The following is a 24,875-nucleotide window of genomic DNA, read 5'->3' on the forward strand; positions in this document are numbered from 1 at the left end:
CGAACTGGTGCTAAACCCCATGACACGCACACCTTCTCCTGTGCACACGTCGGGGGTCACGGTGGGACAAAGTGTGTTTGAGTAGGCCGATCTTGAACCTTTCCATCACAGGGCATTCCCGAGGGATTATGCAGATCAAAATGGCTGCAATAAGTGTCACTCTATCGCATACGATTCTGCCAATGTTGGACCAGGAGCCGTTTGACCCAGGGATTCCCATTGTTATGAGATCCACTGTGGCTCTGATGGGATATAAAACGGGCTGGAGTGTGCTGACAGGATAGACCGCAGAGCAACCTGACAGCTGTGTATGTATGTGTCAGATAGAAAAGTATATGGCAGGAGTTACCTACTAAAGTAGTGGAGACAAAAGTGTCAACAGCAATGCAGAGACACCATTCCAGACATTCTGGAACATGCTGTAGAAGTACGTACATGGATGCAGAGTATGTGCTTGTATGGCCCTCTTATGTTAATAAACCACTTAAGAAGTAAATGGTTTGGGAAGTTTACGTAAACAATCATTGATCAAATAACTGATCAAATAATTAAAACGATAGTGAAAGAAGAGAGATAACTTTATATCATATTAATTACAGTTTGAGGAAAAATAATATTTTTTATATTGATCATTTTTTTCAATTTTAAATTATTTCACAAATGCAGTCACTTAAAAAAGTATTTCAGTTTCACTATTCAGTACTTTAATAATGCAAATACTTAAATAAAGCACCTTATATAAAAATTTAACCTGGTTTGTCTTTGTACAAAAATAAACCCAGCTAGTTTGGATTGATTTAATCTCTTTTACCTTGCTGTTTCATCACCTTGGTTTTGATATGATTCATCCTCCTCCAAATACAGGCTGATCAGTTAACACTGTGTCCCTTTGGACAAGTAAAGAAGGAACCACTATTTTAAAAACCCAGATCTTATTTCTCCGTTTACCCATATCTATCCTGCAGTCCCTAGCAAATTAGAATACAAAGATGCCTTCAGTAAAGGGTTTGGTGTCTGGCTCTCAGACCAGCATTTCAAAGAGTGATGGCGTGCCTCAGGGTACAAACACCATCCCACTCAAGTTTGCAATGTTTCACGACTCAGTTGCTGTGGTGAAGGTCAAAGAATTATCGAATCTCAACTTCAAGATAAATATAAGCTAGGAGACATTAACAAAGAGTACAAAAAGTTTCAGATTTAAACATATCTGGTAAAATGTGCCTCAAAAGCTTACAAAAAATGGCAACAATCCTACAATACAATTAAGGAAGGAAGCCATTCACTTTTCTTCAGGCTTCACTCACTTCACAGTATTTCTACAATGACAGAAGACTACAAAATAGGATGGAATGTATTACAGAAAGTAAGCTGCATTTATATCTAGTGCGACTTTCATTCACCCTCTTGCTCCATAGCATATTTGGCAGATGTCATTGTGAGTAAAAATATTTTTTTTCTATTATTATTATTATTATTATAACAATTAATATTATTATTATTATTGTTTCTTACTTTTTAATTCTTAACTTATTTTACACTTAAATTAGTTTAAAATGTAATTAAAACATTGCATGATAATGGTTTTTAAGTTCAACTAATTTGACCCTGCTGCCAGTGACCCTGACTGCAAATTTTTGTTTTGTTGTTGTTGTTTTTTTTAAGGAAGAATCAGATCATCCTCTGTTCAGAAAAACATCAAAAGTTTCAAGTGCTTTAAAAATAGATGTAGCTGAGTGTCATTATCATGTCGGAAGGATCAGTCATGTGCTTCCCTTTCTGACCAGCTGTTGTTTTGTAGACTACACTGACAACGAAGGGCTGCCGCTGGCAAACCCACCCTGGTGCTGCAATTTCAGTGCTTAGATGACTAAAGACAGGTGATTCCTACATTACACAACACACACACACGCGCACACACACGCGCACACACACACACACACACACACACACACACACACACACACACACACACACACACACACACACACACACACACACACACACACACACACACACACACACACACACACACACCAGTGCATGTTATTGGCACACAAGGATCCAAATCCGCAACGGTTCGTGTAAACCAGCAAACACAAGGAGTCACAGGTATGCAGGAATTCAGACCCGCTACAGGCATGCCCATTTATCACTTAACAAATCAAGGGCCTGCTAAACTGTGAATGGCTTTTTCTTTGGCAAAGGCTCCCCAGGAGAGTCACCCTGTATAGTTACATTTTATCCCTAGGTATCAAGTCAGCGATGACTATAGAGAATGATCCCTGGAGCATTTTTCCCTATCTTTTGATGGAAGATTAGGAAGGCATTGAGTATGGCATTTCCATCGTGGTTAGAGTCGTCTACTGTACAATGTGGCTACAAGTGAAAGCAGGCAGTGTCCCCCCCACTTTGGTTTTTCTGACAGTCCTGTTGACGCCTCGGTGTACACCAGCATCACTAGTGGATGACCAGTCAATAGCAGTCAATTGTATATCAATTTTCCATAATTCTGTCCAGTACAGGCTTATTATTATTATTATTATTATTATTATTATTATTATTATTATTATTATTATTATTATTATTATTTCAATCGACGCTAGTAGTAGTTGTGTCACATCTGATTGGGTCAAATTCTATAATCAAAGTCACTCTAGGAACGTTTAGTGTCTCCTCGATGTTTCTTCCGGACAAACCTAAAAAGACGCACAATGAACGTAAATATGGAAAATAATTCGAAGGCATGCCTTAGAGGTAAAGTTGACAAGAAACTTCTCCGTAAACAGATTAAATCCAGTCACACTTTGCTGAAACATGAAGGAATTAGCACTACGTCGAATCCCTCTAAGGTAACCCATAAAATAGATTACTCATTATTATTATTTTATCACAGTAAGTAGACGTTGTCCTACCGATACGTACAACATACCAATGCATTAAACATTGAAATGGACTGCAGAGAACAACATACGCAACAGTTTTTTTTGGTGTGTGTGGCAAAATACTGACAGTGTGTTTCTGTGTATTTTGTCTGTGCTGTACATTTAAATAGAATAAAAACAACATTTTGCTCGTTATTTGGCTATTCATTTTTTGTTTGTAGTGTCGTCTGATATACATACATATCTTGTTTTCTGGCTGTGTGGCAATTATTTGGATTCCTGTACAGTATGATGTCTTAGTTATAGATAGTCCAATGAAAATGTTTCTGTGTGCTCTGCAGAGTTTGGTGGTGGCTAACGGTGGCCTGGGGAATGGTGTCAGTAGGGAGGAGCTGTCTGCTGTGCTAAAAGAGATAGGAGAGGTGGAGAGCCTCCTCATGCCCCCTCACAAGCCCTATGCTTTTGTCACCTATGGGTAATATTGATCATTGAACCATGTTTTGGAAAGTTTGAACATATTTGCCTATGCCTTCTCATATTGTTGCGTCTTATGCAGATCTGAGGAGATTGCCAGGAAAGCTCACGTCCACCTGAATGGACGAACACTTCAGCGTGGAGAAGAGAATAACGTGACTCTCTACCTCAGCTTTGTTGACTTCGGTACTGCAGTATTTTACCATCTGACTTGCCTTTCAGATGCGAGGGTTGATAATTTGAATTGCACCATTCACAAATATCACTAAAATCAGGGACTGCTTGTTAGAAAGATTTTGTCTGTTTCCATGGCACTGCAATAATTGTCTGCCATTGTAAAGGTTTGTTTCCAATCATAAATGTTGATTCACGTTCACAGTGCCGTGTGAGCAGCAAGCTTGTGTGACTTTTCCACCTGGACTGGTTTTGGTGGAGGACTTTGTTTCTCCCGTGGAAGAAGCTCTACTGCTTGCTGCTATTGACTGGTCATCCACTAGTGATGCTGACACTGGTAAGGAGGAGCTGTGTAATGTGTTATTGTTACTGAAGTCTACTAATGAAGAAGTTTGAAGCATTGAAGTTTGACTATAAAACTCATTGTAACCTATCCCAGCTAACTTTTAAATAACGGCATTTTTTTTTACTGCCAACTTTAGGTTCTAAACTCTAGCAGTACATTTTCATTTGTAGGTGCCGAATTGTTTTACTGGTTTTCCAACTCAAATCGAATGTTCTCTTACTGTAGCACAAAAGGCTCTGAAGCATAGAAGAGTCAAACATTTTGGCTATGAATTTCGCTACGACAACAACAATGTAGACAAAGACAAGCCATTACCTGTAGGTAAGATGATTTGCATATAAATCGAAATATTTTACTTATCACATCATGTCATTTGCATCATTAAAATGGATGTATGAATCGTTAAATAAATATGAATGTGTGTGTCTATCTAGGTCTTCCTCAGGAGTGTCAGCCTGTACTGGACAGAATTATGGAAAATGGATATACAAAGTTCATGCCTGACCAGCTGACTGTAAACCAATATGAGTCTGGACAAGGTTTGTTGCATTTATATGACACGTGCTTTACAGTATCAGAGCCACTTACTATACGGTTGCATAATACAGGTGACCAATAGACCCATTATAAAAGTAGGACGCTGTAGCATGAAGTAGGTTTAGCAAGATTCTCGGGAGGGACTCGGGTCACACATGTAAAGGTCTTAATTTGTATCATAGGGTTTCATTTTTTGGTTTACAGTCATTGCCACCTTGTTCTCAAAATGTTTTATTCCTGCCACAAGGTGGCAGCACAGCCTTTGCACGGTAAAGGACATAGTTACCTCATACTTTTGCCTAAAGTTACTGCAAAACGGAATATGTAAACAAAAAAAAAGGTTGCGCTCACAAACTAATTTAAAATCTGTAAATGAATGTAGCATTAAAAAAAATCTGATTTGTCACATTTATAGGCATACCTCCTCACGTGGATACGCACTCTGCTTTTGAGGACACCATCCTTTCACTAAGCCTGGGGGCAAAGGTATGAAGTCACCCTAACCCTCTCTCATCAATTAAGTAACTAGACTTTTGCAAAGACCTGTCAGTGCAGATACCATACAGCCTATGAGCGAGCCCTTCTCAATTAGTTAAAAAAGGCGTAAGCAGTGCTGTCTCCATGAATGGAATGAGTTTATTGGCTTTACATTTTCCCCCATTCCTTTGCATGGAATTTAGGACATTTTGATTCTTGTGAAATAAATGTATAATATGGGTCTCGTCCTTGAATTGTGATTGTGCACATAGTGTGTAGGGGGGCATGCATTGTTCAGCTGGTTACAGGAACAGTCTGATTCATTTGCCGGTGTTCCATCAACGCGTCTGTGCTTGCATGCACACACGAACACACACACACACACGTACTATCTTCACAAATCCAATTTACCTGCTGTCAGAAGTTGTGCAGGATGCACAACTGGAAATAGTGTCGGTATAATTTCCCTCAAGACCTGGCGCTGTTCTGCTCCGGAAAGGAAAGGAAACATTAGGCTTAGACACTGACTCTCTCATGATGATGCTTGTGAGCAATGCTGTACCTCGCCTTTCTTTTGTGGGTTAGGGTTCTGGGCAAAGGAATTGGGATCATGAAGTTGTAGACTTGAATCAATATAGTAAGAATCTGATAAACAGGATATAATTTGGTCTAATTGAGGTGACTCAACAAGAAGCTTTGACCCATTTTATTTTGTTTATAGACAGCTGTTACTACACTCCTAGCTCGCTATTATTATTGGTTGCAATCTTTCAAAGTTTCTGCTTGTCTTCTTACAGACAGTTATGGAATTTCGTCATCCTGACCACCGTGTAGTAAGTGTGTTTTTGCCAACGCGGAGCCTCTTGGTGATGCAAGGAGAGAGCCGTTACCTCTGGACGCATGGGTGAGTTCAGAGCAGAGTTTCTATTTGTAAGATTACATTTATCAAACATTTGTGGGACTCTCAAATCTATGTGTGCTTCTCTTTTTCGTTATGTTGAAAGCAAGGTTACTGGATGTACACTAACTTGTATTTTATTTTATTTATTTTTTTATCAGAATCACTCCTCGCAAGTTTGACATGGTGCCCGCCTGCGATGCACAATGCTCAGCTCCGTCTATGCGTGACATTGGTGCCCTCAACCAACTCACCTTGAGCAAAAGGGGCACTCGAACGTCTTTCACTTTCCGCAAGATCAGACATGAACCTTGCTGCTGTGGTGAGGCCTGTTCAAGCACACAATGACACGATACTTTTAAAATACTATATACGTAGTATACTGATTTGCTGTGCAATCGTACGTATTAGTGAAAGATATTCTCTTGGCCATTGGTGTTATCAACGTTGTATTTTCCTGTTTGTTTTGATGTTGTGTAACAATTTCCATTGCCATCCATGCTAATGTCAACAAGCATACATTGTCTAGAGCAGGGGTGCTCACACTTTTTCAGCATGCGAGCTACTTATAAAACAACCAAGTCAAAATGATCTACCTACACACCACAAAAATGCAAAACATTTCACTATTTTCAAATTTATTAAGGATTCTTTGTATGTACTATGTATGTTGATGTACCTTGCATAACTGAATAGGCCAATATTGCACAACACACATAATGAATATTTCATTTTTGTGTAATTATGTGATGATAGGCTGACAATCTTTTTTTTTTACGTCACGCTGCGATCGACCAGTACTGCCTCCGCGATCGACCAGTCGATCGTGATCGACGTAATGAGCACCCCTGGTCTAGAGTATCATACAGAACATGCAGTGCAAAGTAGAATAGCAGATAAGACAGACCACAAAAAATACATTAAATTTTTGCAAGGACCTGTTTGGATGAATTTTTCGTCTCTTACTACATATTTCAGCTTTTCCCTCCGCCTGTGATAGTCAAGGAGCTCCATCTCCACCCTCCCCTCCCTCGCTTCCTCGAGGCCATGATGATGCTACCCGTCTGGAGGAAGAATATGTTCACAGGGTGTATGACGCAATCGCCCCCCACTTCAGCAGCACGCGTCACACCCCTTGGCCCCGTGTGTGCCACTTCTTGTCCTCGCTCTCACCTGGGAACATGCTGGTCGATGTCGGCTGCGGAAACGGAAAGTATCTGGGGGTCAACCCGGAGGCCATTAGTGTGAGTGCCTTTTTTGGTCACACTGTTGTTATTGTCAGTTTTTTTTTCAATCGCTTCAGCATATCATTTGGAGTCCTTTCAGTACAGATAGTGAATTTGTCTTTGAATCCAGGCCTTCCTGTGAGGAGTTTGCATGTTTTCACCCATGGTTGTGACACTTTTGCAGCTTTCTCCCACATTCCAAAAACACACGTGATAGATAAATTGTCCATAAATTGGAATGTGAGTATTTTTTTAATACAGCAATCATAAGAATATTGTGTCTGATGTCTTTCATATACCAGGTGGGCTGTGACCGGAGCAGCGCCCTTGTCCAAATCTGTGCCCAGCGAGGTTTCCAGGCATTTGTTTCCGATGCCCTCTGTGTTCCGCTTCGAACAGCTTCTTGTGACGCCTGCATCTCTATAGCTGTCATACACCACTTTTCCACACCAGTATGTATAAAGACACACACACACAAGTCTGCTTTATTGTCAATTTCTTCACGTTAAGACGCACAAAGAGATCGAAATTACGTTTCCCGCCATCCCACGGTGCCACACACGATTGTTGTCATAATTTGAAATGTTTGTGAATGTCGTCACAGGAGCGTCGCTTGGCAGCTGTGAAGGAGTTGGTGAGACTTTTGAAGCCTGGGGGTCATGCTCTCATCTATGTCTGGGCCTTTGAGCAAGAGTACAAGCAGCAGAAGTCCAAGTACCTCAAAGACTACAACGCTAGAAACAATGCGGTCAAGGACAACACAGAGCCTGACGGAAAATCCGAAAGCAGCCCTGGACATGACAAGAAAAGATCCTTGGATGAAGTGACTGCTGACAAACTTAGTGTTCATATTAATCGCACAGCGTTCAATTCTCAGGACCTTCTTGTTCCGTGGCATCTGAAAGAGGGGAAAGGAGGGAAAACAAGGGAGGGTGACTCAGAAGAGGCTTGGACAGATAGAGATAAAACAAAGTGTAAAAAGCTTTCAAAAGACTCTCGTCCAGACAATCGTGACTCAAGCATTAGATCCCACTGTAATGTTGAGGCAGGGAGCCAGAGTGGCCAGGCGCCTGTCTTCCACCGTTATTACCACGTGTTCCAGCAAGGAGAGCTGGAGCAGCTGTGTGTGCAGGTGGAGGGAGTCAAAGTCCAAAGTAGCTACCATGACCAGGGCAACTGGTGTGTTCTTTTAGAGAAGGGATCCGGAAGTAGAAATTCATCTGGAAAATAATGCAGCGTAAGTCATGGTGGAATCAAAGATTATTTTAACAGCCAAAGAAAACACATCTTGGATCTAGACATCTGCAGTAGTTAAAATGTTAACAAAAGTCAAAATAAAGCAGGCACACTATTTTATTTCTTAGTGTTTGATTATGAGGCACATTTCAACTTTAGAGATAAAGCACTTTAAAAGCAACCACATCTGCATACAAAGTGCTATACATAAAATAAAAATCAGACATAAAACACAGAACACAATAAAACAGTTGAAAAATGCTGAGTGGAAAGCCGAAGAATAAAAATGTTATAAATTCCAGTAAATCTTGTCAGTCATCCTTCATCAAATTAAAAGCCTCCACATGTCCCTATACTTTGGAGGTAATGAGAATAGATGGTAATCCGAGACTGAAGCATTCTGTCAGTTTTACACCTGCAACAAAGGAAGCAGTAATCACTGCAGATCTATAGTTGGCGCTAATGCGGAATTATCATTTGTAAACCAACAAGAAGAGAAAGAAGAAGAATTCTCCGGTGATGTTTACTTGAGGTATATTTTTCTTCATTAACGTTAACAACTCTTTGAATTCGTTCTTGATTTTGACACGTCTTAAATTGCTATTAACATGACATACGTGGTTTTACTGCAAGACACGTGGTACGTGGTGAGGATTTTAAAGAAATTTCTTCCATGTTTACAGTAACACACCTCGGAAGTACGAAGATGCCCGAGTATTGTGTAGCTCATGGGTGCAAAAACGAGCGCAATGCCCAGGTCAAGGCACGAAAAATTACCTTTCACCGGTAAGTTTTTTTTCTTATTATAATTAGAAGTCCACCAGAGAGTAAAATGCGAACAGTCTTGATCAGATGCTAAAAATGGAATAATTGCTATCTAGTTTTACCCAATTAGTCTTTTGACGTATTAAACAGTCTTGAATTTTAAATACTTTAGGACACTGGTGCAGCAATAAGTAACCTAATGCTTTTAGAAGGTAACTTAATGCTTATAAAAAGCAACTTTAGGCTCACCTTTTTGAGCAAGCATTCTCACTTGCATTTTATTGTCTTAATTTTATGTATATGTGTGTCATTTTATAATTTTGTTATTATCATGTGAGCAGTTTGTGACCTTGGTCTGGAAAATGTACTTTATAAATAAATTTACTTACTTAGTGAATCAACCTTTTGGATTTTGACTTTTTGGGCTGGTTAATCTGAATGACCAACCATTCGGGAGTTGGCAGCTTTCTTGTGCCATGCCACAACATAACATTTTTCTCTGTGAATATTGAAATGCTAATGAAGTTATTGTCTATGAATTTAAGGTTCCCAAAAGAAAAACGTAAAAGGAGGCAGTGGGAAGTTGCCCTTGGGAGAGAAAATTTTGTCGCCAGTGACCATTCGGTGCTCTGCAGTGCTCACTTTAAACCTGAAGACTTTGACAGGACTGGTCAAACTGTCCGACTTAGAACTGGAGCCATACCATCAGTTTTCAGCCTTCCGGCTCATCCCCAAAATGTAGGTGATATTTATACTCTAGGTGTTTTAGATGCTTACATTAAAAATGACAAATAACACACTGTTGAATTATTTGGTTTTAAACTTTATTTGAATCTTTTGCTATTTTAGCAGTCTTCTAAGAGAGCTGAAGAATGTCAGGAGCCGGAGCCAATGGACCTGTCTCCGGTGGTCTTTGAACTCGACCCCAAAACCAAGGTTGTAATTATTTGAGTTTGAACCACTGATCGTAACCTGTCTATGATCGTAACCTGTTGGTAATAATCTCAGATTTTTCCTTCTTTTGTCATTTCCAGAATGGTGAATCTGGAATGAATGATAAAATTAAGAATGATTCCCAGTACCACACAACTGTGAGTTCTTTGATTTAAATACCCTATAAAATTGATTCAGAGATTTGTTTATTCATACATTATTAATTCAATGTAGTTTATCAATACATTATACATGTTTGAAGATAGTTGAAAAATATTTGTAGTCTGATAACTGTTTCAGGCAGTTTAAACCTTACTCAAAATACTTTCATCCATCTCTCTTTTAGGATCACGCCTACGCATTGCCTTCTGCTTGTCTTCTAAGGAAGAGACTAGATGAAGCCCTAGCAAGAGTGGAGAGTTTGGAACGGGAGAACAGGAATGCAAAAATCAGAGAAAGTCGGGCCAAGGAGAGGCTGCACTGTCTGCTTGACGAACTGAAGGAGAAGAATCTCATCAACATAGAGCTACAAGACAAGCTTGATTTTTACTCAGGTAAAATGGACAGTGTAGTAAATAACTGCTTTTGGAAGGGATTCCTAATAGAGTTTTATGTCCCACCCCCAATGGTGGTCTTGGAACTTAAAAACGGCCCCACGGTCTACTAGTAATTTATTTCTACTCATTGAATTTCAGGGCTTAATCTTGACCTCCTTGAAAAGAAGAGTCATGAGTACTCACAGGACCAGCGAGAGTTTGCTCTCACGCTCAACCTCCACGGGCCAAAGGTCTATCACTACGTCAGAGAGACTCTGCAACTCCCCCTCCCACATTCAAAGATTTTGCAAAAGTAGGCATGCTGCACCTTTTTAAATAATTTGAATGCACTAGTTCAAAAGGGTGACTATGATTTTGACTTTCACCTCACGACAAATTGCATTATGAGCCGCTGGAAGCTTAAAAATCAGCTGTGTTGAATGAATTATTGAATTATTCAATGTATGCGGTGTGTTATTTGCACTAATCCATTCCGTCATTGTCACTGTGGGAGAAGGTCTTCAACTCATTCAAGGCATCCGGAATGGATTCCAAAATGAAGCATATTAAGAAAATGACGTCAACAAATATGCATTACATCTTTCTTGTGGACAATAAGTGTTTTTTTTTTTTGTTTTTTTTTTAAATAAGGTGGATGGCACAAGAACCCCATGACAGGACAATGCCAGATGATGTTCCCACCATGTAATGGTTGGGAGCGGTATTGAACCAAGTGGCACCCCCGGTCTGGACTGTGTTCCTGTCTTCCTTTGAGATGTTCCCTGCTGCAGCAGCCGAAGAACCAGATGACTTTCTGCCGATGTACTTGCCATTGTCAGCAAGGATACCTATCTGCCCACCTGTTTGTTGGTCTCGTTGAAAATGCCTTGGTCAGCATTTGTGGGTTTGTTTGAAAGATGGTAAGATGTTTGTTACCATCTGCTTCAAAGTATTTCTGTGCGGAAAAAAAAGTCTAATGCACTCTGTTTACTTGTATCATAGCTACATATCGGTCTTTTGTAATAAAATGTCATTAAAATTGTTGTAGTCAGCGATTTGTTTATTTGTTTCATTTGTAAAGTGTGCTTTTTTTCACGAAACTCTCCAAAGAAATGTGTCCTGGTCATAGTAAAATTTCAATCTGAGACTAGGCTGGGACTAAAAACTCTAAATGTGAGTTGGTGCGCGATTCAGCTGCAATTGAATAGCCTTCACTATTTGGTACGAGAACAGCCACTAATCCCCTCCGAGGGAGGTAAACATTATACGACACTGGTTTCATTTACGGCAGTGTCATGGCGGCGCCTGCAGTCAGTTTTGAGAGTTCAGGCAGCATAGCTGATCGAAAGGACAATAAACGACAGGCACGACAAGAAGCACTTGAAAAGGTACAGTGTAACAACGGTTACTATTTATTTATTTACTTGAAATCAAATTCTAATGGCGTCGGAACTTGAATCCGCTCCCATATAAGCTAGCAACGGGCTAATGGCTAATTTCACCGATTACAGACAAACTGTCCAAACACGGATGAAGTTGATAGAACTCGCCATCTGTGTTTGCCCGATGTTTTATATCCTGTATGTGGGAGTTACGCTGTGTTTACAACGCCTGTTATCTTTTTGCTCACAAGCTGTGTTTACAGTGCTACGGAACTGATGATGCTTCTGCTACCAGAGTGGTGTAACCTGAGCTCATTTGTGCATTGCCCAGATGAAAGCCAACAGTCTCCGCGTTTCATTTTATTTATTTATATTTAATTGCATCCGTCTATTCTGTTTCACCCACACTGTTTAGGCCAAGCAACAGTATGAGAGAGAGGAGAGGAGGAAGGAGCTGAAGAGGCAGAGAGGGGAAGACACTTGGATGCTCCCTGAGGTCACCGACAGATTGAAGGAAATAGAGAACGTAAGGCACCTTTTCCCACTACCTTTAGAAACTGCTCACTTGCCACTGAGCAATGAACTAGTTTGCTCTCACCATGCTGCACAGGGAGATTTGATTTTAAAGCATCAACAGTTATCACTTCAAGAAACAAAAATGTCACTGATATGGGGGACATAAGCAAAAAAAGGCACATTTTGAAGCTGCAATTGTGACAAAAAAGAAAAAGATCTCATTTATGCAATACCTTGACTTTATTAATTTTAAATATAAGAAAAAAAGGTACACCAAAATTGATCATCTTTTCACATACAGGAAACCTCAGTTAAAAGCAAAAAGAAGAAGAAGAAACTTAAAAAGGAGAAGAAAAACAAGGCCAAGAAGGAGAAGAAGGCGACAGTATCAGCCGATGGCTCAAGTGACAGCTCAAATGTGAGATAATTCAGTCATCCAATTTTTCTGTCGCGTATTGGAAGTCAGAAGTAAAATACTATTCTGCTATACTGCAGCCCCAGTTGATCAAATATGTTTTGTGGAACACATTTATTTGTCTACAGTGCAGATTTTCTTGTGATATTATGGTATTCTGTGGTTTATAGATGTTTAAAAAATGCTTTTATCACATTATTCATGCATATGGAAAAAGATAGCCACATTCATCTAACACAAAATTTTCTGCCTTTGCTTTTGCTGTATTTCTCAGGACTCAAATGATGAGTGGGTTGAAGCTGTGCCTCAGTCACAGCCTGCTAAAGCCTGGAAGGTGTCAGAGAAATCAAAGTCTCCAGAGAGCAATGGCGACTCAACTCAAAATGTCCAAGTACTGTTTCCATTCTACTTCCAATGGTGCTAAAATATACGTTTAGTGTCGCTCAGTAGTTTCAAATAAATTTAAATCTTCACTTGTCTATTGAGAAGACACTTTTAAAGTTAGTGTTGGTTTTCCCATCCATTGTTACCGAGATATTATATGTATCTCTTTCTTGTAGCGAGATGAATGGATGACTTTTGACTTTTTGGCCATGAAAACTACATCCATAGCCGAGAAAAGAGCTGAAAAAGACCGACAGAAAGAAGAGGAGCGGGCCAAAGCTCAGGCCATTGAGCAAGTGTGTATAATATTTTACTTACTGCAGCTCTTTCCTCTCCCGTGAGTGGATGGAAAAATTATGTTATGTGTTTATTTTCAGGCTGGCTTGCACAAATTAGAGCTTAACCCATACTGGAAGGATGGTGGAACTGGTCTGCCTCCCGAGAAGATGGCTGGTACTGCTGCAAACAAAGGTCACATTGCTCACAAGAATTTTGCTTTAAGATTTTGTTTGACCAAAAAGAATTCAAAGAAAGAAAGAGTTAAGCAAAACAAAAAATGTGTTTTTCCATAAGTAAAGTAGTTCATTTTAATTCCATTTTAATTGTAATTATAAAATATTTTAATTTATTTAAACATAATTATTAAACATTTAATAAAATTATAAAATGTTAAATATAGAAACCATTAAGAAATAATTACCACTTTTTAATTAGATGAAGGAATTAAAGAATAAATACTTTTTCTAGGGGTCTCACCATCAAATATTTTTAGAATCGATTATCCTATAGATTATTCCATCGCTTTTTAGAGAGGAGGAATGAGCAGGAATTCTCCAAGATGAGTGACACCATTTTGGGGCTGTTTTTGATGAGGAATTAGCATTAGCATACAATCTAAAAATATATTATCCAACAGGTTCAGTGGTGAATGATGGTGGGTTGAGCTGGCTGAGGAAGAACTACCAGAGGATGAAGGAGCAGGCAGAACGAGAGCAGCGTAGCCTGGATGATGTGGTGGCAGACAGATATGGAGTAAGGACTAATGAATGGCAAATTTTTACGATCTATATATGGCTGCATCTTGGGAAAGCCAGCAGGCTGCTTTTAAAGCTGCTGGATTTTCAGTGCAGGAATACACAAATAATAATAAAAACATGTTTATATGGTCTATTTTGCAGTCCATGAAGGAATTCCAGCAGCGACTTGCCGAGGCAGAAAAGGCTGCTCATGGACGTAGAAGCAGAGGAGAAGGGGACACTATGTTGAAAGACAGGCGGTTGGAAGGAAAGGAGAGCAGAGAAAGGTGGCGGAGAAAAGAAGATGAGCTAGAGAGAGATCAGTGGAGGAGACATGAGAAAGAGTCATCACCTTCGTCCCATGAGAGATATTCTGAGAGGGGAATCTATCGAGAAAGAGAGAAGGATGGAGATAGTGAAAGAAACCCAGACAAAAACAAAGACCGATCAAGGGACCGGGGGAGAGAGAAGGAAAGGGATGAAGAGAGAGAGAGAAACAGAGATAGAGCGAGGTCCAATGTTACATCCACATCTGAGAAAAAATGGAGTCAACGTTGTTCCTCTCTTGGGTCACTGAAAGGCCATTTTCTCAAGCCGACAGAAGATGATGACAGCAAAGGTGAGTTAAGAATGTCCTTTTTCATTATTATTTTTTTTTTATTCATTTATTATTTCTAAATAATTCATTTGAAATACAGAACTAAAGGTATCTCAGATTTTCATTTGTAGTATTTATTTGATCTTACAGTTGTCAATTTTGTATCAGTGAGTATTAACAATTTTGTTCGGGCGTGTACTTTATATGTTATCCAATTTCTGTCCATTTTTTTTTTATTTATTTTCAAAAGTCCCATGTTAATACCTTTTCTGATCACCAAGGCAAATTACAGCACAGTGAGAGGGTTGGGCAGCGGTAACACAGATAAGCGTTAATAAATGTAGTTGGCCCGGACAGACGTTTGGGTGCTTCAGTGAGTCAGCATTGCATACTCCACTGGGAAACATCTGCAATCCCCTTTTCCAAATTAAACGGTCTGTGCGCCTCTATTGTACCATAATTACCCCATTTAATGGTCAATGTGTTGGCTGTCCAGTAGTTGGAACTCAGAGCAGCTGTTGTGATGTTTTTTTTTTTTTTTTCTGTGGGCGTGTTTGGTTCGATTTATATACATTGTAATGATTAGGGAAGGCCTTTATTACATTATCATTATCATGTCAGTTACTTTTACCTCCATAGCATTTTGCTTAATTCCTACACAATTACACATCAACTTGTCTTGAGTTTCGGTGTGTTTTTTTTCCCCTCTGTTTACTGTGTAGCTCCCAAGCGTGCTCATCACAGTGCATCCATCGGATTCTTAAAACCCAGCTCAGACGATGAAGATTGTGGTCCACGAAGAACAAGGACTATGGACTGGAAGAAGAGTGGGAATCCTGCCAATGAGCCTCATCTTTTGGAAAAAGCACAGCAGGAGGACACGCGAGATGTTGCACTCCTAACCTCCGCTCATCGTGATGACACAGCTTCAGCAACGACAAAATCCAGGTCAGTAATGACAATTTCAGTAGAAAGATTGGTGAACATACTGTTGACTTTGCGGAGTGCCTGAAGGGAACGTCGATTTGTATTGTCCGATCAAAAACCAGCATCTAGCAAACATGAAAGAGGGCACACAACGAAAGCTTTCCATAAATCTCGCCTGTGTTTCTTCTAATGATGTTCTGGTTTAAAGCACCTCCAGGAATTCTTAAAAGACCCTGCCTGTATCTATCCACAGTAGTCATCATATTTCTAGAATAATGGTTGCCTAAAACAATTAAAGTCTCTTGTGTGTTCTCTGAAGTTTTTTTCTGTTTAAAATCTTTGTCTCTTTATACATACAGGCTATTTAACACATTTTTGAAGCCTCTGTCAATATATTTTTTCTTTGTTTAATCAGCCATCAATCTTTACTGAAGTCAATCTGCAAACTATTTTAATTATTTGACATTTATTTTATTATTATTACTTCTCACCATATTTTTGAATAAAGTAATTATAGAAGCACATTCTAGTTTAAGTAATGAGACTATTACAGCACAAAGCTTAAACAGGTAATATGGAGTATAAATTATAATGCTCAGTTGCAATAAATAACTTATTATTGTGATTGACGTTTGCAGTGGTGTAGGCTCCAACTGTACTTGATCATATTGAGAGGTGTTTCTAAAACAAACAGAAAATCCTTGCAGCACGAAAGAAATCAGCAGTGTTCTTGCCCCATTGCATTTAGTAATGAGAAGTCTAACAACCCAGAACGTGGCTTCGCAGATGTTAATGAATCAGAACTGACAAACATGGCGAGAGATTGGAAAAAGACAATTACACACAGTAAATGGTCGTACCAAAATGCTCCCCATCACTTCCTTTATCGACATTTAGAAAGGTTCTTTTACAATTAGAGACATTCCCCAACCATCCATTTTCTTTTTCATGAATCAGTGATATAAGTAGTGCCAAATATGAAATCATGGGATGAGTATTCAAAATCAACATGTTTTTACGTCACATTGTTGCCTTTTTCCTAAATGTCTTTTTATGTTTACTTCAAGTGAGAGTGACGATGATGCAGAGGAGGAAGGGCTCCCACTTCTCTCTGAGGAAGAGATGAACAAACTGGGAGCCAAAATGGTGAAGGCTGAGATTTTGGGTAACACCGTAAGTTGGCAATTTCAAGTTTTGATACTGAAATACATTCTTCATGCTGTAGCAAGTTAATATAGACATTTTGGCAAAATGACACAAAACAAAGCTAAAAAATCAATCAATATTTCTTTGACTTTATTTTAGGCCATGGTTGAGAAGTTAAAAGCCCAGTTGGATGCAGCTCACAAAGCCATAGAGAGCCACGCCGCACGGAAGAAGCTTCACGAAACAGCAAAATCAAACCAGGTTTTAATATACTACATTTGTCAGTCTGTTTCTTTTGGACCTCTACTTCCCAAGTCCCTACAAAGTAGTTTTTGACATTTTTAAAAATGACAAACCGAAGATTCGGGTGGCAAAAGAGTGTGATCGGACATTCTTAGAAACCACTATAACAATCAATGCTATATCAAGTTCAATTTTCCACAACTTTGGCAGAGATGTTTGGTTTCTTTTCGTGGAGCTATGCATACTTAAGAGACGTGAGTAATTCACGTTATGAGCAGAGAGTTACGAGTTCACACTAACCTCCTCGGTGGCATTGCTACAAATGCTCATGTGCAACAACAATGTGAGTAATGGTATGCAAGTTGGGGCAGATTAATCGCAACAGTGATGAAGTCCGCTGTAGAGCATCTCAGAAAAAAAGAAATCATTCTTAAGTTTTAGTGCACTTATCAGCTAAGAGGCTCTCCAGGCCTCAAAGTGATGGAGTGCTCTTGACCCGCGCTTGTTGGAGTTCCTCCCAGTCTGTCTTGTTATGGAAGCACTTTGGCTCATCTTCATGTTTTGCAGCTTTGACTCAAACTCATATTTACGTTCTAGCCTGAATGTGTGCACCCTCGCCAGGCCTAATTCATAACTGAAGGACATAATATACTGTATGCCCTCCCTTCGTTCCCTATTTCATCATTCCATCTCTTCAAGAGAGCTTTTTTTATGCTTTACCGAGACCTGCGTCTAATCAGAAGTCGCCTGGGGCTACACAGTCTAATTCCCTTTGGAAAGCAATCAACATAGAGTTCCGCTAAATGGGTGAACGATGTTATAACAAGAACACGAGGAAAAGATATCTATAAATATATATTTTCTGGGGTTTTTAAGGTGGCGGGCTGCTCCAGTGAAGACCGAGAAGTCCTATTATTCAGAACTGATCACGCTGGTCAAGCCTGGCCTGTCAAGCCCGTGTCGAGACCTCAGGAGCCCCACGGAGGACGTCGGAAGAAGAAGGCGGTAAGGGATACACAACAGAATAACAGCAAAAATAATCTCACTCCTGTCAAACATAATAATTACGATATAGCTTTAGATTCTCCCTCATGATGTGAGGCATTTAAGTTAATGAGGAAGTAACGGATGACTCAGTTTTCAGGATAGAATCTTATTCAAAGAATGTTCCAATGAAATTCCTGATGTCATTTACCTTCTTATTCTTTATGATGGGCCAAACTAAATATACATCAGACCGGCCAGCATTATGACACGCACACTTGCAGAATATAATGACATCCCATACGAAAGCGGTGTCAAATATTCTACAATGTTGCGATATCATTGTTTGCCACTGCAAATGAGTAGCACAATAATGAATACCTTGTAAAATCGACATCAACAGTATTGTCTTTGCAAGTACAGAATTTTTTGATGCCGCTCTTGTATTGCACTGTAATAACTTAGACACACTTAGAAGTGATTTTGATTTATATCAGCATGCAAATGGTTGAAGTGATATTTGTTTCACCTAATCTTTATCAAAATTTGATTTATTTAGTCATTGATAGTGGACTGTACTGTGAACATGGTGCCAATGACATTCACTTGCATCGGGCATGCTCAAACTCTCTGTCCAGATTGAGACTCACGTCGATGGGCAGCGGGTGAGGTACTTCCAGGATGACGACAGTGTGGGTCTGAAGGAGATGGTCAGGAGGGAGAAGATGAGCTCAGCGCAGGATCAAAATGCCCTCTATTCTCGAATGGCTGCCAAGGTAAGAAGGCACTTTTATCACAAAGAGTGCAGCGCTTAACACGTTCCAGCCAAAACCGTGACCTTGAAGGAAAAAAAATAATTGGAAAAAGCAGCCTGGCATTTTGAAGATAAGATGAGTGATTTTCTTAGCCTGGCAATTTAAACACTATTGTTCGCTGTCTTGCAAAGCTGCAGAACTGAGTTAATTCCTATTAAGTAAGAACGTGACAATCAAAGCAGCCAGCATTTGCGTTTACAAGTTGCTTTGTACAGTGAACACAGAACACAATGAGATGGCAAAGAGGAAAAACTGTCCATTTCTTGATTCATATCAATTCCACATGCACACATATAAAAATACACCAGCCTGCATCAACAAACTGTGACACTAAAAATATTTCCACAGTTACTATGGCAGGGCTTCCATAAATATCGCTTATAATCACAGTTATAGATTTCTGATTGCGAGTGAAAATCGGTTTTGTTTGAACGATTCTTTTCCATATCTCTATCACCTCGTGTGTTCCACACAATTTCTTTTACTCTTTGTTTAATTAGTACCACATGCCTTGTTTATTCACGTTTTCCCCAAATCTTGCAGTTCTCCAATTGAATTGAATTAGTGAAGCAATCTTGCTCAATTAAAATGATGAGAATACATCAAAGGACATCCAGCAGTAAGAGACATTCACTGAATACCATCCATCCATCTTCTGAACCGCTTAGTCCTCACAGGGGTCGTGGGCGGGCTGGAGCCTATCCCAGCCGTCATCGGGCACTAGGCGGGGGACACCCTGAACCGGTTGCCAGCCAATCGCAGGGCACACAGAGACAAACAACCATCCGCACTCGCACTCACACCTAGGGACAATTTGGAGTGCTCAATCGGCCTATCAAGCATGTTTTGGGGATGTGGGAGGAAACCGGAGTGCCCGGAGAAAACCCGCGTATTCACTGAATACAATATTGCAATATGCAGCTTTGTCTCCCTTTACATAATATTTTATAATTGAGTATATTGTCATCTTACCTTAAAAGAACATCTCAAAATAGTTATGACGATACACCGGCATATAAATGAAGAGTACCACCTCTGTGATTGCCATGGCAACACTAGATCACCTACTTTAGTGCTTTACAATAGTGTTGGTCTTTTGCAAAATCCTCTCGTGTGCCGCTCGTCCTGTGTTCAGAGTTGTGTGCAAGGTGTGAACCTTGTTTTGTTTTAAATAAAGCTGCTGTGTTGTCACAAGTTTAAAAAAAAAAAACATTATTAATTGGCCTGAACCTAGGTCAGTGCAGATTTGTGTTTGCCACAGTGGCGTAAATCAGTTTTCAAATTCCCTCAATCGGCGTCAATGTTTGTATTAATGTCAGTGACAGTACACTTCACATCCCGCTGAAGATATGCTTTGCAGCTTGAATAATCCACATGCGTATGCAGTTTTACGTACAATTTCTGCAGACAATGTTTTCACGGACGGAGAGGGTTACACACACGCGCGCGCACACACACACACACACACACACACACACACACACACACACACACACACACACTCTCAAACACCTTCCTGCAATTTCACTAAATTAATCCAATTTTCAGTCTCACTCACTCCCCCACTTAATCACTTACACACACTTAAGCCGTGCTTGCCTGTCTCTCTTTCTTTCCCTCCCGATCTCTCTGTTTCTCTTTCTCTCATCTCTCTCTTCCTCTCATCTCTCTCTGTCTCATTCCCCCCCCCCCCCCCCTCTTTCTTGCTCTCACTCACTCACTCACTCACTCACTCACTCACTCACTCACTCACTCTCAAACACACACACACACACACACACACACACACACACACACACACACACACACACACACACACACACACACACACACACACACACACACACACACGATAGCATTGCTCAATTGGTCAATAATTATCAGTTTCCATATCCAACATATTTTATGATCCAAAAATGAATCTAATCTCAGTAACATAGTTACCTGCCTCATGCCTCCCCCTGCCCTGTATTTCACCACCATTGTCTTCTAATGAACCCCCTAGATGATGGGGAAGACGGACGGTGACAACTACACTCTGGATGACATGTTTGTGTCAAGTGCGGCACGAAAAGAGGGCGAAGGGAGGGAGGAGGAGAGGCTGAGGAACCGAGCTACCGAGGAAAGTAGGAGGCTGGCGACTTCCATGGAGAAATGCCGTCATTGTTTCAACAACCAGGAGCTCCAAAAGCACCTCATAGTGGCCATTGGGACCAAGGTAATCAGACCATTCATAGTGGCAGTCATAATAATATTGCGATACAATGAAAAGCACTGACAGCAGTGGTCACGATGTATTTTCCCCGAGGGGCGTACACATAAAAATGAAAAGAATTTATATATTTGGTCTATATAAGAATATACAATTTTCTAACTTATGATGTACTTGTGTTTATATTTAAAAGAAAAAAAACGTGTTGTTTTATATCCAGGTATACTTAAGTCTACCTGCGGGAGTGTCCATGACAGACGGCCACTGTCTCATCTGTCCCCTCCAGCATCACTGCTCCGCTACCACCATGGATGAGGATGTCTGGTCAGAGATACAGGTGGACCAACCAGTTGTCTCTTATCCTGTATGGTAATCAAAGCGATTCCTCGCACTAACTTGAGTTCACACCTTTCCCGCTTTGTGGTATGTAGCTGTTCAGACGCAGCTTGGTGCGCATGTTTGAGTCGCAGGAGCTGGATTGTGTGTTCATGGAAACACACATGAACCTACGCAGGAGACAGCACATGGTCCTGGAGTGTATCCCACTCCCCCGGGACCTGGGTGATATGGCACCTATATACTTTAAGGTATATTTGGGTTTGTATTTGCAGTATTTGGCCTAACCACATTTAGATGTTTAAAAAAAAACTGCTAATCTGATGTGCCTCCCCCCTAGAAAGCAATCATGGAGTGTGATGAAGAATGGGCCATGAACAAGAAGGTCGTTGACCTTTCTTCAAAGGACATCCGCAAAGCTGTAAGTTTGTTACCTCTTTTGTTTACATTCATGGTATCCCAGCATCGTTTTTAACCAAAATGTCAATTTGGACATACTAATAGACCAATTTGTTTCCTTTGTGCTTCATGTTTTTTTTTTGTCTTTCCCTCCTACCTCTTCATTCATTGTCCTGTGTTGTGAAATGTTTTCCGCCTGGTTAATTGTTTGTGCGCTGCAGGTTCCCCGAGGGCTGCCCTACTTTGCTGTCGACTTTGGACTCCAGGGAGGGTTTGCCCATGTAATTGAAAATGAGCAAAAGTTCCCACATTACTTTGGCAAGGTCAGTTTATGCGTTAACAGTTCCGCATGATAGTGTTTTTGTGCTTATTAATTGCGCCATAGAGAATATCAATCTGTGTCTGTAACCATCTTTGGTTTTACAGCTGCGAGCAATCAGTTACAAAATGATTATATTACAAAATCGACAATCACGAATTGTCACATTGTTTCAAATTATTTGTGGAACTGAGTGAAACCAAAATAATGTCAGCCTTCTTGTACTTGTTCAAATCTGTTTCAATAGGATTCATTTGCTTTCTCATAACAGGAAGTGGTTGGAGGTATGATGGACGTGGAGCCAAGGCTTTGGAGGAAATTGATACGTGAGAACTTTGACGATCAGAGGAAAAAGGTTCTGCAGTTTGCCCAATGGTGGAAAGAGTACGACTGTACCAAGAGTGAGGCCTAGCAGGACACATGCAAACACACACTCTGAAAGACTGACTGTGGAGTAAACCATCATCTGCAGACACTATTGCATCCGTAGATGTAGACAATTAGATTTTATTAGTACCAACATTTTTGCATTTTTTTTTATAACATCAAATATTTTTATTGAAATACACACAAACAGATAAAATGCTACTACATAGCAATAGGATATAAATGAAACAAATAATTTGCCATGTTTTTCTTTTCCCAGATTTTAAAGAAAACTTGTAGAAAGGTGGGCCAGGGGCTAAATAAGAACTTCTTTTTTTTTTAAACTTTGATTCCTTTTTTGGGGGGCTTTTAATTTCATCTCAAGATATAAAATAAATAGCCCATACGTTGGCTTAGCAGGTCATCTAAAAAAAAGTACAAGCACACCAACAGATCCCAAATTTGGCTGTATCTCATTAAGTGTTTTTTTCTTGGTTCATCCCTTGAGAGTATTCTAGGGAAACGATTGAGTAAAAAAAAATCAAAATGGTGGGCGATATCATTGATTATGGATCAGTTGTTGCTGATCCATAATTTGGATTGTGTGACCTTGGATTGTGAAAACAATTGACATCTAGCAGATTATTAAAAAAACAATTGTGGAAAAGTCATTTGTCAAGGATGTCGTGTACCTATGAATGATATATTGAATTTGTGTATGCCTGCCTCCATGATGATAGCAAATGTGTAACTGAACAATTGCCATACGGTTTTATGATCGTAACAGGACCAGCCTTGGGATTTCATAGTTCCTCTGGCCTCACTATCATATGCAGCTGTCACCTAATTGTTGGAGGCTGTGGTGTCACGACAGTCTTTCAGAGGAGAACCACGCCACGGCCTCCCAACCCTCGCACACAGTCATCTCCTCTTGCAAGCAATCAGCCCCTTGCCCCCGAATGCGTCCTCATCATTTCTTTCACACAGGATACTGTTGGCTCTTTGATTAGCTCATCACTGCAAAAAGTCACCATAGTTCACGTCGCATTGTAGAATCTTGAATGTGCAGCTCTGCTTCTCAATATATCACAGAAAGTTAGTCTTTTGTTGTGTTGCATATTGTTTGAACATATGTGGACTGTTTTGGCTTCACATTTGAGGCTCTAACATTAATAGAGGCCATTGCCCCTGTGACCCACTGAACAATGTGATTGAACAATCCGGTTGCATAGTGCTTTTATTTGGGCCTCCGCTCACCACGATGGAATAGATCAAGAATGAAAATTACAATTGGCAATTCTTCACTGCAACACCAAGCAATTGGGCACCACTGTACTGTATTCTTAGTGTTGTATTGAAGTTTTCATGAGATGTGAATGCCATAGAGCTCAATTTTGAAAATACGTCAATATGTTAGCTTGCATAGTGGACCCGGACGTTATACGGTGCTGTGTGCTCAGCACCCCGAAGTCTTTTGGAGCTTATGCGCTTGGCCGGATTTGACAGGGGACAACCTCATTTAGATTGCGTATATTTCATGAGGTGACACGTTTAAGTTGACACGAGAAGCTGCGCAGCCCAAAAAGTGCAAAACGGAACCTTTTCGGACATAAGCACACAGAGAAATGTGCTAAAGGGCACTTGTCCGTTTTGGTGACAGCACAAGTTGGTAATTGTTACATGTTATTCAAAGTGTAACACTGAAGGCAAGTTGACTTTTTCCCAGATAACAACTTAGTGCTATAAAAACAAGAAAATTAACCTTTCCAAGAATTAGACTGTGTCAAAAGAATACAAAAGGAAACTGAGAAAACATATTTCCCAGAGGAAAGTGTTGAATATGTAGTTATTAGTCTCCTGGATGTTTTATTGTTGTTAAACAATAAAGTCCCCAAGGTACAGCGTTTAGCTTTCAGGCGATAAGTGCAGTCTTTAACATTCACAACTTTGTATGCCACTCAAGTGAACAATACTGTGTAATTAAACAAGGTTAGTCTGAGCACAGACCTCAACAAGGGCCAATAATAATGTTAGCTAGTGCTAGATTCTTTCTACCCGGTGTCAAGGCTGCCTTAATGCTGTAAGGGAGACAAATGGTTTCAGGGAGAAGTGTACCCTCTTGTTTTAGTCATGCATTTTACCAAACGTTTAATAATCCAGTCTTCATCTGGTATCCCTTTCTGTCTCCAGGGACGTGTTGGTTATTTATGCTGTATAAGTGCCCAAGAAGATTTATTGCTAATAGTAGCAGAGTGCTGTGGAGTGATGTGTGGTTATGGCCAATTAGGCCGTTTGGAGATTTATGACCAAGACGGCCATCTCTTGCTTTGTCC

The 24,875-nt window shown here is 40.0% G+C and overlaps 3 protein-coding genes across 7 annotated transcripts; all 3 read left to right on the plus strand.

Moving 5' to 3' along the window:
- The first annotated feature begins 2,668 nt into the window (after positions 1-2,668).
- alkbh8 (alkB homolog 8, tRNA methyltransferase) lies at positions 2,669-9,038 on the plus strand. 3 transcript variants are annotated; one of them, XM_085917186.1, is made up of 14 exons: positions 2,675-2,717; positions 2,787-2,849; positions 3,224-3,357; positions 3,439-3,542; positions 3,736-3,867; positions 4,102-4,197; positions 4,311-4,415; positions 4,829-4,899; positions 5,688-5,794; positions 5,950-6,110; positions 6,767-7,032; positions 7,317-7,466; positions 7,619-8,782; positions 8,934-9,038. In XM_085917186.1, the coding sequence occupies exons 1-13, from the start codon at positions 2,712-2,714 to the stop codon at positions 8,243-8,245; spliced, it is 2,022 nt and encodes a 673-aa protein (XP_085773312.1). In that variant the 5' UTR covers positions 2,675-2,711; the 3' UTR covers positions 8,246-8,782; positions 8,934-9,038. The 3 variants fall into 3 exon arrangements, with proteins under 3 accessions (XP_085773313.1, XP_085773312.1, XP_085773311.1); XM_085917187.1 differs by lacking the exon at positions 2,787-2,849 and having other exon boundaries at positions 2,669-2,754; XM_085917185.1 differs by having other exon boundaries at positions 2,679-2,849.
- Positions 8,789-11,523, plus strand: LOC147054775 (THAP domain-containing protein 2-like). 3 transcript variants are annotated; one of them, XM_085917188.1, is made up of 7 exons: positions 8,789-9,036; positions 9,561-9,753; positions 9,865-9,951; positions 10,050-10,106; positions 10,295-10,502; positions 10,644-10,797; positions 11,136-11,523. In XM_085917188.1, exons 1-7 carry the CDS (start codon positions 8,924-8,926, stop codon positions 11,191-11,193), a joined length of 870 nt encoding a protein of 289 aa, XP_085773314.1. In that variant the 5' UTR covers positions 8,789-8,923; the 3' UTR covers positions 11,194-11,523. The 3 variants fall into 3 exon arrangements, with proteins under 3 accessions (XP_085773314.1, XP_085773315.1, XP_085773316.1); XM_085917189.1 differs by lacking the exon at positions 11,136-11,523 and having other exon boundaries at positions 10,644-10,801; XM_085917190.1 differs by lacking the exon at positions 10,050-10,106 and having other exon boundaries at positions 8,894-9,036; positions 10,333-10,502.
- A 202-nt stretch (positions 11,524-11,725) lies between these two features.
- cwf19l2 (CWF19 like cell cycle control factor 2) lies at positions 11,726-23,680 on the plus strand. The gene is made up of 19 exons (XM_085916868.1): positions 11,726-11,872; positions 12,282-12,392; positions 12,684-12,800; positions 13,072-13,188; positions 13,358-13,477; positions 13,559-13,652; positions 14,098-14,213; positions 14,360-14,816; positions 15,518-15,743; positions 16,790-16,895; positions 17,028-17,129; positions 17,988-18,116; positions 18,734-18,871; positions 20,916-21,128; positions 21,343-21,459; positions 21,554-21,709; positions 21,799-21,879; positions 22,079-22,180; positions 22,448-23,680. The coding sequence occupies exons 1-19, from the start codon at positions 11,780-11,782 to the stop codon at positions 22,586-22,588; spliced, it is 2,736 nt and encodes a 911-aa protein (XP_085772994.1). The 5' UTR covers positions 11,726-11,779; the 3' UTR covers positions 22,589-23,680.
- Positions 23,681-24,875: the final 1,195 nt, after the last annotated feature.

This window comes from Syngnathus leptorhynchus, chromosome 7 (assembly GCF_054491065.1).
Source record: "Syngnathus leptorhynchus isolate UIUO chromosome 7, UIUO_Slep, whole genome shotgun sequence".
Classification (NCBI taxonomy): Eukaryota; Metazoa; Chordata; class Actinopteri; order Syngnathiformes; family Syngnathidae; genus Syngnathus; species Syngnathus leptorhynchus.